General features: G+C 43.6%; 1 protein-coding gene across 1 annotated transcript in view; it reads right to left on the bottom strand.

Annotated features, from left to right (window-relative positions):
- Positions 1-4,142: 4,142 nt before the first annotated feature.
- Positions 4,143-12,534, bottom strand: part of Znf454 (zinc finger protein 454) — a 15,585-nt gene continuing 7,193 nt past the window's right edge. Inside the window, exon 5 of the mRNA XM_055597186.1 lies at positions 4,143-5,790. Within this exon, the coding sequence (XP_055453161.1) occupies positions 4,457-5,790 (1,334 nt within the window). The 3' untranslated portion in view covers positions 4,143-4,456. The remainder of the gene's footprint in view (positions 5,791-12,534) is intronic.

Genomic DNA, 12,534 nt, shown 5'->3' with positions numbered 1-12,534 from the left:
CTCCTCCTCCTCCTCCTCCTCCTCCTCCTCCTCCTCCTCCTCCTCCTCGTTCTTCTTCTTCTTCTTCAAGTTTGTGAATCGTGTAAGAGGTTCTGCTAGTACAGGTTCTTTCCTGTGGAAAGAGCAAGGCTGTACCTGAAAGCTTTATATTATCCCCTGCCCTTGAGCTGATCCTCCTGGTATACATTACAAAGGTGGAGCTGGACTAGAGGCTTAGCTCACATTTATTGTCAGTTTTTCCTATCCAGTACAAATTGCTCAAATCGGGGTGAGGTTGAGTCCTGAAGCTTACTTCACTCACCTGTTTATAACCATTCTTCCCATGGAACCAGTTGAGACATGAATGGAAAAAACAAACAAACAAACAAACAAACAAAATGAGACTTTACGATATGCTTATACTTTCTCAACAGTGTGAAATTTTTGTCACACTTATTCTAGTTTTATGACATGCTTGCTTCTTGGAAACTTAACCCTAATAATCCATTCCACATTTTGCTTTTCACTTTATTGAGTAAATTATAGTTAACAAATACAATATTTCCCCAGAAGTATGACTTTAGTTTTCTATTGCTTCTTTGGTTACCAGTTTGCAGAGTTTCTTCTAAAGTGTAATAAAAATGTTCAATTGTATGTAAATATTTCTCCATTATCTGATAGTGTGAAACAGCTTCAGAAATACCCTTAATACACCATGTTTAGGATGGTGGCACATGCTGGATAGTCCGCATTTGTTAAGAGGCAGGAGAATCAGGCATATAAAGCTAGGTTCAGCCACCTACTTAATTCAAGGCCAACCTGGGCTACATGAGACCCCTACCTCAAGAAACAAAGGAAACCAACAGCAGAAATGAAATACTCTTCATTATTCTGAATGCTCTTATTTCTAACTGAAAATTTCCCAAAATAGTTTTCAGCCCTTGGGATTTGGAGGTGGGGCAGCTCTGAGTGTTAGGTGGGCAGAAATGAAACGCTAACAGCTTTCAGTAGTACCTTCAGCAATGAGGTCAGTTCACCCAGGAAAACCCAACTCCCTCTCCTGGCTTCCATCAGCATCAGGCAAGTGCAAGAGAACACATGTAAACATACAAGCAAAACACCCGGAGAGGTAATCAAGCAAGCAAAACTGGAGGTTAGGTCCAGTCTACCACTTACTAGGTGGGTGACCTTGGCTAAAGATAATTCATTTCTCACAGCTAAGAACACCGAGGTCTCTTTGGAGGCATCAGATCACCTGGGGCTGGAGTTAGAGGCAGTTTGTGGGCCATCTGATGTCGGTGCCTCGGTGCCGGGAGCAGCAAGTGCTTGTCACTTCTGAGCTAACCTTCAGCCACCAAGAGGCCATTTTGAAAGCAGTCAGGGATATGGAAGAAGGTGGTAGGCTGGGACATGCAATCTTAGATAAGCAGGCGAAAGGAGCCCAGGTATAAAACCGGGAGTTGAGGAAGTTCTCACAAAAGAGGACAGGTAGTTTCGGTGGCTGTTGGTGGGAGTCCACAAACATGAGGAAACTTTAGCCGACCCTGAGCAGAGTGACACTGGTACTTCTGGTGTGTCTGATGGGAGGTGGCTTCTCTAGTTCAGAGGAGGGACCGAGGAGACCGACACTGCAAACAAGTTCAGCTCTTCCTCTGCCACAGGCAGTCACGCCACCAGGAAAGAATGTTGGGAACCATCTCTGTGCACTGTGTGGAGCACAGAGGGTGAATGGGTTGTGTGGAGAGAGCTGCTGAAGATGTGTCAGAGCTTGCAAACCACAGTCCTGAAAGGTCCCAAGCACTGGTCTTTCTGCCATGAAATCTAGAAATGGAAGGGATGGCTCTCCCTAGGAATTGTTTTGAGATTAACCTGTCAGGGTGGAGAAAAGCTTTTCTCAGTAACGTGGGAGAAACTTTTTTTTTTGAGACAGGGCCTCTTTATATAGCCCTGGCTATTCTCAAACTTACAGAGATCTGCCTCCCTCTACCTCCCAAGAGCTGGGATTAAAGACATGCACACCACGCCTGGCTGGAGAACACACTTATCTCAAGGGTCCTGAAAATGCTCACTAGGGGTCAAAGTTGATGTTGGGGTAACCCCATCAGCCATGTAGATAGTTCATGCTACTTCAGATTAGAAAAGGACAGAATAGTACCCAAGAAGTTGACTCTCCTAGTCAAGGCACTAGTAATCATTTGGTAGAACATCATAAAGCCACCGTCCAGCCAAGCCACCACTATTAGACTTCAGGTTGGCCAAGGCGTGTTTAACTGGCTATTTACTGCATTTCTGTCTCCCAGGGATGAGTGAATAAGCATAATTTCACTAGCTGCACCTGAGGAAGATAAGCTCAGGGAAAGGGAGGTTGCAGCCACCCTCCTAGGCCGTCACCAAGATAAAGGAGAGCGTTAACCTCGACACAAGCTTCAGCCCCAGTGCAGTCCTTGCCATCTGGAGGCAGTGACTTGTGGACGGGCCTGGCTGACAGAGAGCTGGACTCAAAACAAACCACTATAAAACAAAAAGGAACTTGGAAACTCTCGGACACTCGAAAGGTAAAGGTGAGGGTTTGTGTGGCCACGGATCCGGCGGGTCATACACATCGGGTCGAGGGCAGATGTCAGTGGCGGGAAGCACAGTGCTGCAGGTTAAAATGGAATCTGCAGGTCTGGCCATAGGAAGCTGCGGGGGATATATGGGTACACACGGCGGAGGGTGCCCAGTAGCCCCGTTAAATGCCCCCCCCCCTTGACATGCCTAAGAGAGGACATGTGAGTTTTTAGTCCCCTAACCAGAGAGGCCTCCCCACACAGGTGGCCTTTATTTGCTGAAATCTGAATTCAGGTTTTGGGGGTGCCCAAAGCTTCCAGGTGGACGCAACAACTCAGAATCTGACACGATATAGAATGTCCCCTTCTTTAAGCTGCGGCAGAGTTGTACTGCTTTAGGGGACAAGGCTACCCAACTGCATAACCGGCACTTCTACAAGCTAGGAACCAGGAACTTCCCTCTTGGAATGAGCTGACTGGCTCTTCAGCCTTCATGGCTTGCATGTTCTGTTCCTTGTGATGTGGAAAAGAGTGTCCCCAGGGGTTGCATATATGATGATGAATGGTTGTGAATGTGATTTCTACAGAAGAAACACTGAGGAATTAATGATGGTGGAAGCCTAGCCTGTCACAGCCTTTCGGGGCTGAGGCTGGCCACAGCCAGAGAGTGTCCATGGTGCTACCTTTCCTCTCAGGACCCATGGAATTGTTCAGTATATTGTTCACTATTGTTAGGACAGTAGTCTTTAAGTGGTGGGATGTCCTAGTGGAGGAAAAGAAATGAACTTTCTAGCATATAAGCAGAGATTATAAGCATAGTGCTTTTATAGAGCACAGAATTAATACCCTGAGAAATCCAGACAAAGGCTGGGCAAGGACCAGGATGCACAGTTCAATAAAAAGGTTGTGGCACACCCGAATGCAGTAGCTACAGAGGACTGGCCAGGAACAGGAAACGGGTCAGAGCATTTGGTAACTGGCCTTAGAACCCTCAGGTTGAGTGAGCCCCAGACTCCTGTGGACACTGTAACTTTACTATGGTTTGGAATGGCTAGAGGGTAATGGCTATCAGGGAAAAGTTTGTCTTTAGGTATCATGCCAGGGTCATAGTTAGTGAGGGCTTGAACAACTAACTGGATGATACAGTACCTTTGAGAGCTTTTGCCTCCATAAAGAGACCTTAAATTCTGAAAGTTGGATTTGGGTGCAAAATCTAGAATCACGGTCCCTGCTGATTTTTGCAACTCTGATTTGCATTATGAATGAGGTCCAGGGTGGTGATAACAAGGAACATGGTGATAAGAGTTGGAGCTAAGTCAGAAGAGTGTCACACAATTCAAGTGAACCTTCCCTAAAGAACACAGGGAGGGAGCCAGTGGGCAGGTAGACCCAGGAGATTTGACAAAGGTGGCTGAAACACAAGTAGGATCTCGAGGAGCATAATTTAAATGACTCTTGACTCAGGTCTGGCTTGCACCTGCTTTACACTAGGAACCAGGAATGTGGATGAGGGGAGACAAAGGGTTCCATTAAAGACAACAACTTCCTTATATCAGAAAATCTAGAAGAAAATATATTTGGACCATTTTCTTCCCTTTTGGTTCCTTTGCTTCTCAATCTTAAGTGTTATAACTTTATAATTCTTTTAAAATGGTAAGTTTGATAACTGACATTTATACTTTTGATGAAGTTTCATTTCCGTTCTAATAGTTGGTAATTCATGCCAATTAAAAGTACTTTATTCAGCTGAGGCAGTGCTAGAGAGTAAGGTGCGTTCACCCTTCTTAAAATTCTCAAGACTCATGGCATTGCGAAACCTGGCTCTCAGTAAATACAACCGCCCTGACGAAGGGCTTTGTTGTGATTCTCTTATATTCCATAACTAATGGCATTGTTCCCACAGCATTTCCGTAGGAACCACATTCATATCATTTTCCTCTGGTGTGGTGCCTCTGATGCTGGATGAGGTTCGCAGTCTGGTTGAAAGCTTTCCCACACCTGTTACATTTATAAGGCTTCTCTCCCGTGTGAATCCTGAGGTGCTGAGTGAGGTGCGTGCTTCGGATAAATGCTTTCCCGCAGGCTTTACAGGTGTATGGTTTTTCTCTCGTGTGGATTCTCTTATGTTGGGTAAGGGCTGAATGGTCGCTGAAGGCTTTCTCACAGGTGTTACACGTGAAAGGCTTTTCCCCAGTGTGGACTCTCTGGTGCTGGGCGAGGGCTGACTGGTCCCTGAATGCCTTCTCGCACAAGCCACACTGGCAGGGTTTCTCGCCAGTGTGAATTTTCCGATGTCTCGCAAAGGATGAATTATCCCTGAATGCTTTGCCACACTCGTTGCATTTATATGGTTTCTCCCCGGTGTGAATTCTCTGGTGTTCAGTCAGGGAAGAGTTCACCCTGAAGGCCTTCCCACACTCATTGCATTCAAAGGGTTTCTCTCCAGTGTGTATTCTCTGATGCTGAAGAAAACTTGTACTCTGATTGAAGGCCTTCCCGCATTCATTACATTTATAGGGTTTCTTGCCACTGTGAATATTCTGGTGTTTGGTAAGATGTGCTCTGCAAACGAAAGCTTTGTCACAAATGTCACACTGGAAAGGTTTCTCTCCAGTATGTATTCTCTCATGGTGGGAAAGATGTATGTTCCGGAGAAAGGCTTTTCCACAGACGTTGCATTCAAAAGGCTTTTCTCCAGTGTGGATTTTCTGGTGGTAGGTAAGCGAAGAGCTCACTGAGAAGGCCTTGCCACAGTCTTTACATTCATACGGCTTCTCGCCGGTGTGAATTCTTTGGTGATGGATAAGGTGTGTACTCTGGTGAAAGGCTTTCCCACATTCTCTACATTCATAGCGCTTGTCTTTAAGTGGCATTTTCTGACTCGGGTTGAGTTTTTCAGCATGAGTTTTCTGATGTTTCTTAAGGGCGGAACTCTTACAGAAGGCTCTCCCACACTCACCGCATTCCAAAGCTTTTTTGCTTGCTGGAGATCTCTGGCTTTGCGCGGATAACGGACTCACTGGGCAGCCCTTCTCTGACTCCTCGACTTTCTGCTCACTGAGCTTAGATGGAGTGTTCTGTTGGGTGAGGATCACCTGCCACAAACTGACCTCCTGACCTCCCCAGCATTGGCAGTCTAACAGGTCAGCACACTCCAGGTGACTCTCTCGGGCGACTCTCTCCTTCAGTATCCACTGATCCGGTCCTTTCTTAGGGATTCCCACCTTGAGAAATTTCTTACTCACGGTCTTTGTAATCCCTCCTGAAAGATATTGAAAACAGACATGTCACTTTTACCCGTGTGGAACAGCTTGACGGAATGAAACGAACAGCCTGTGGACAGTGCTAACAAAGAAACTGCAGTGTAACACTTACAGTGGTAATATGAAGGGCAAGAGCCAGAGAAGTGAACTCAGTATTATGGAGGCTTATTGAATGCTGTACATTATTTGGGAGCTTGATTTCAAAGATCCTGCATCAGGGTTGAGATTCTGAGAACAGCACTTATTTTGTTTGTGATTAAACAGATTTGTATCTGACCTTTAAAGCTCAAAAAATATCTAATATAGCCCATGGAGGATGACTCATGCTTGTAATTCCAACATTTGAGACGTTGAGGCAGGAAGATCACTGTGGGTTTGAGGCTGACCTGGGTTAAAGAGTAAGATTTCGGGGCTGGAGATATAGCTTAGCTGCTATGAACATTGGCTGCTTTTCCACAAGATCCAGGTTCAATTCCCAGCACTCACATAATCGCTAACATCGGCCTGTTACTCCAGTTCCAGGGTATTCAATGCCCTCTTCTGATCTTTGCATGGGCCAGTCATGCACACATACACATAGGCAAACACACGCGCTCACACACACATTAATAATAAAATGTTTTTAGGAAGAGAGAGAAGATTCTGTCTCAAAAAATTCTCTAGAGAGAGATATTGAATTTTAATGGGGAGGATGTGGGAGAGAAGACAAAAGAATATGATCAAATTATATTATATAAAAATTTTAATCAAAGAATGCACATAAAAATGCAATAACTTAAAAGCAGGCATGATGGTGCATGCCTTTAACCTCGGCCTCAGGGAGGCCGAGGCAGGGGGATCTCTGTGAGTTTGAGGCCAGCCTGGTCTACAGAGAGAGCCCAGGACAGCCAAGGCTACACAGAGAAACCCTGTCTCAAAACAAAAAAAAAAAAAAAAAAAACCCAACATTAATAAAAAATTAATTAAAAAAATAAAAAGGAAAAAGAAAAACAACCTTAAAAGATCTCTAATGCAGACCATACTGTGCTAACAAATAAGAAGTGTGTGTGGCTATTGTGTCTGGTGATAGGGTCTTTATGACAACCCCAATGTTGCCAAAACAAAACTCTGAATCTAGAGGTGTAGGAAGCAACCCTCAAGGCCAACGTGCTTTCACGTTTTCCAGGCCTCTTGGAGTATTTAGATAACCAGAAGTTAACTTGCTCCCTGGGCTGTGTGAAATGCTCATGCACAGTAGTGAAAAAGGATAGTCAACTGCATGTGCAGAAGCAGCGGCCCCGGACATGACACTGTGACATTTGCATGAGGAAAACACCACAGGGACACAAGAGCCCGTCTGTGAGACAGCATCTAGTATTTCAGGAAGGGGAATCTGTGAGTCTGGGGGAAAGAGCTTAATGGTCATTCATAAATAGGAGTTTTACCTGAGAAGTAGATATGGCCCCATGGATTATCTGACCAAATAATCCCTTGAGCCAAACAACAAGTCTGTACCTACTCAACAGCTTTAAAAGGATCAAATTGCCAAACTCAAAAGAGAAAGTCAACCAGAAAGAGAAAACATCTCCAAAGAGTAAACATGAGATAGATAGTGAGTGCCCTGAAGATAAATAAGAGACAGTGCCAACAGCAGGCCTGTGCTCAAAGGAGACCACAAAAAAGAAATGCGTAGAAATACAAAATGTAAGGAAAAAGTAAATTTTGGACAATAAATACTGATTATATTATATAATAATAATACTGCCTTGGCATTTGTAGGATTAAAATGCACAGGAAACCCAGTTCTTGGGGAGGCAGAGGCAGGCAGATCTCTATGAGATTGAGGCCAGCAGGTCTACAAAGCTAGTCCAGGATAGCCAAGGCTACACAAGAAAACCTGTCTCAAAAAAACAAAACAAAAGAACCCCCCCAAAAAAACAACAACAAACAACAACAAAAAAAAAAAAAACAAACCCGCCACCACCACCACCACCAACAACAACACAAAAGAGTGTACAAGGAGACATTTTAATACTGAAAGGTGCAAGCATTCCCAGGAGTTTTCCTTTGCTTTGAGACAGCATCTTGGTGTCCCAGCCAGCCTCAAACTCACCATGTATCTAACAATGACCTTGAACTCTCAATCCTCCCAAGTGCTGGATTACCCGCAACTGCATAAACCTGGCAACACAAAGCCCGGTTGGTGCATGTTAGGCAAGTACTCAGCCTGCTGAGCTACATCCCCAGTCCTGTATGAGAACAAGTAAAGACATTATTTTGGATAATAAAAAGCTAGTTTTAAATATTACATTTACCACTAAAAAGCTAAAGAGTGTAAATCAACAAGCTAATACAGGATAAAAGCGAGGCAATAAAAACAATCCAGGAGAAGGGAAGAAAGATAAAAAAGAATTTAAAGCAGGTGAATAAACAGTCTGAATAGGAGAGCAGACTCTAAACTCCACACACTGAGTCACTAATCTAAACAGAGCCCAGCTCCAGGCCACCAGAAAAGAGACAGGAAAACACAAACACTGAAATAAGAATGGAAAGGATTTAAAATGGAAAAGAAAGACGGTGCTTATACTAGTACAAAGCAATCCCACAGCATTAGAGAAAACAGACTATTGTCAAAGGGGCATTTCACAAGGAACGTGATAGGACCATCTCCAGCTGTGTGCACACAACAGCAGACCTTCAAAATGTTCAAAGCCAAAATCAGAGAGAACAGAAGGAAAGTGATGCATTTCTATATTACTGACACATCAAAGGAGAAACCATGACCACAATTAGAAATCTTCTGAACTGATAGTACAGATATGAATGGGAGCTCACAGAACAGCAAAGCTTTCAAATGTAGGAAATACATGGATATATTGACTAACAATCTCAAAAGAATCGAAAAAGAGGAAATTAAATCCGATGAAAACAGGAAATAATAAAGAAAACAGGCTACCAAGAGATTTAAAAAGTAGGAATTAAAGAACCTGATAAGCCTTTGGCAAGACAAGTGAAGAGGGGAAAGAAGGCCACGTTACCAAAACTACCAGAACTACCTTCAGTTCTCGGTAGTGTTCATGTGAGGTGCCTGTGTGGGTTCTCTTCACCCTTCTCCACTTAGAGTGTATAGTACTTCATGTGTTAAGGCAGCATCAGGACAGATTCCACAAAGGTTTATCAGGTAAAAATATAATGAGACAATATGGCAGTAACGATTCCTAGACTCAAACTTCTCGGGCAATGTAACAACATTAATATACAAAACGAAGTCTAAATGGGCCTGTATCTAAGAAATATACAGAACCAGCAGCTTAAACTTTCTCACAGAGAAAATCTCAGGGGCAGATGGCAGCATGAGTAGATTCTTCCAGATGTTTAAGAAAGAAAAACAGCAATCACAGGGTCCTCCAAAGAAATGAAAGAACGGTTTCAAACTGGATTTATAAACCTAGTGGAGGCCACCAAGGGTGCTGTTATCGTTTTTATTTAACATTATACATATAGCATAAAGTTGAATAAAAATGATAATAGTATACGTCATAGTACAAGTAAAGAAAAAGTAAATAAAAGACTGGAAGTTGGGTCAGGGAATGAGTGCTTACCCCACAAGCACGAGGACCTGAGTTTGGATTCGCAGCACTTAGTGTGGGAAATGAACACAGGAGGATGGATGGCCTTTGCTGCCAGCCTAGCTACAGGTTTAGTGAGTGACTCTGTTAAAGGAGTAAAGATGAGAGTGATAGAGGAGGTCATGATTCTTCCTCTGGCTGCACACACACACACACACACACACACACACACACACACACACACACCATACCTCCAAAATAACAATGACAACAAAGTACATGATATCTTGAGTTAGATGGGATGGACAGTCTTTAGTCTCAGCAATCAGGAGGCAGAGGCAGGAGGATCATAAACTCAAGGCAAACCCAGGCTATATAAAGAGCTCCAGACCAGCCTGAATTACATAGCGAGACTCTACCTCAAAAACATCAAAATTGATTAAAATTTGGAAAAGAAGAAATAAAAATGTCATCATTTGATATGGCTATGTTCATATAGAATGCAAAATAAGAATTACTTAGGGAATGTAAAAACTACAGTGTATCACATATCAGCAATAATAACTAGAATGTGATCCTCTCAGAAGGCAAATATTTACATCAAAAGCAACAATGCTGGGAAGGAAATACGGCAGGGCAAAAGATACACAGGGCTGCACCCCTCAGACATGTCAGAGAAATTAACAACAGCCTAAAAGCAGTAGTAATATACCATAGCCAAAGGAATGGAATACTCTAAACTCTGGACTATACATTCGGGAAAATTCTGATCAAAACCTTAATAACACTGGCTATAACTCTGGAGTAATTGCGCGTGCTAGAATCGCATGAGATCAGACAGGGAGTGTAAAGGATGCTCCAGAAACACTCGTGGACCAGATTACAGGACCAGGAGGGCATGATGCACTTGGGGAAAGTGTAAGTGATCCTGGTCAGCTGGACACCCACAGAGAAAATGAAACAGTGGCCTAAAGACGAAAGACAAAATAACGAAGCTGCTAGAGTAAACAGATTTTCATGAGTTTAAGATACCTTCAAAAAAGACACAAGGGGCCAGGGAGATGGCTAGGTGGGTAAAAGTGCTTGTTGCTTAAGCCTAATTGCAGAACTCAGCTACAAAGGCAGATGTAGTGGTTTGGATCTGTAGTCCCTGCGCTCCTGGGGAGATGGGACTTGGTAACAGTAGTACTGCCTGGAAGCTTGCGGGCCAGCTAGCCTGGAATATGAGGTCAAGAGCAGGAACAAGAGAGACCCTGCCTCAAAAACAAGGTGAAAGAGAAAATCCAATCCTGGAAAGCTGCCTTCTGACCTCTTCCCCCATTGCCCCTCCACAATACTTTCTTAAAAAGACATAAGCATTAGCCACAGGAAGCAAAAGAACTGTCACGGATTAAACTACCTTAAAAATAAAAACTTATCAGATGGCACCACTGTGCAGAGTTGGAACTGAAATAAATCCTCACAATGCAACCCTCTAAACCAACAAGAGAAGGCCAGGCAGCTTGACACAAAGGGAAAGAAGTCTTGGATGTTTCACATAAATAAAAAAGATGACAGGCCTCCGTGTCATTGATTAAGACACTCCACACATCATCCTGAAGGGTGCCCCTTGTTCCTGACCCCTTCCTGTTTTGTGCCTTAGCTTCTAGGCTACCGTGGAGTGGAAGCTTTCCTCCCCAGTGCTCTATGGTGTTTCTGTCTTGCCACAGGCTCAAAAGCAATGGAATCAGCTCACCATGGAATACAGACCCTGAAACTGAGCCACAATGAGCCTTACTTCTGCCTGAATCATTTCTCTCAGCTATCTTGCCACAGCAACAAAATGTGACTCATAAAAGAAGCTCAGGAAATACTCAAAGAAAACAAAGATAGTGGGGTTAAAGGGATGGCTCAGCATCTGTTTTCAGTACCTGTGGTGGTGGTGGTTGTGGTAGGGTTTGTGGGTAGGAGTGATTTACAACTGCCTTTAACTCCAGCTAGAGTGGAATCTGATGCCCTCATTTGATCTCTGGGAGCATTAGACATACATGCACACCCCCCCACACAATTAAAATCATAATAAAACAAAGCAGGGCTTGGTGGCAAGTACCACTTGGGGAGGCAGAGGCAGGGGGATCTCTGAGTTCGAGGCCAGCCTCGTCTACAGAGTGAGTTCTAAGATAGTCAGGACTACACAGATTAAATCCTGTCTTGAAAAAAAAACAAAATAAAAGGAAACCAAACAACAACATTTAAAACCAAGTTAGTGGCTTTCTGGTATATTAGGAAGAAGACGTGAGAGGAACCATATTGGACCTCACAGGTGGGGCTAGATCTCATTTCTTAAGTTGGGTGGTAGGATGTGAGTTTTGCATCTTTACCACTGTTTAAACTGCTAAGAGCTGAGTGGTGGAGTGCTTACCCAGCATGCATGAGGCTCTGGGTTCAATCACCAATACTGAAAAATAGAAGTAAGACTGTTGCCAGACAAAGGAGCACATAACTTAAGCACATGAAACTTCAAAAAAATTGTGTTATTTTTATAGTTAGTGTACAATTTTCAAAATAAGTGTACTTTAAGGCCCAAAACCGCTAAGTACAGAAATAAAATTGTAACATAGAAGGCCAATATATCAGCTCTAAAAAAATTCCCAGCAAATTTGAGATGGAGAATAGGAGGACATAATACACAATTAAAATGAAAATGAAGCTGGGCGTGGTGCATGGTATTTGCTTTTAATCCCAGCACTCAGGAGGCAGAGGCTGGTAGATCCTTTCTGAGCTCAGGGCCAGTCTGGTCTACAGAGTGAGTTTCGGGACAGCCAAGGTTATACAGAGAAACCCTCAAAAAAATAAAAAATAAAAAATAAAAACAAAAACGAAAATAGAACAAGAAAAATGGGGTGGGGATGGTGGCTCAGTAGGTAAGAGTGCTTGCTGCAGATGTGTGGGAACATGAGTTTGGATTCCTAACACCTCATAAAGGCTGAGTGAGGCCACAAGCAGCTGTAACCCCAGCACTGAGGAGGAGGGCGATAAAGACAGGAAAATCACCGGGGCTTGCTGGCCACAAGCCTAGGTGAAAAACAGCAAGCTCCAGGTTCAGTGATAAAGCCTGCCTCAAGGGTAGAAGACATCCTCTGGCCTCTGCATATATGGGCACCTGTACACACACACACACACACACACACACACACACACACACACACACACACA

This window comes from Psammomys obesus, unplaced genomic scaffold (genome assembly GCF_907164565.1).
Source record: "Psammomys obesus unplaced genomic scaffold, mPsaObe1.curated_primary_1811, whole genome shotgun sequence".
Classification (NCBI taxonomy): Eukaryota; Metazoa; Chordata; class Mammalia; order Rodentia; family Muridae; genus Psammomys; species Psammomys obesus.
This window is presented reverse-complemented; position numbering and strand designations above follow the sequence as displayed.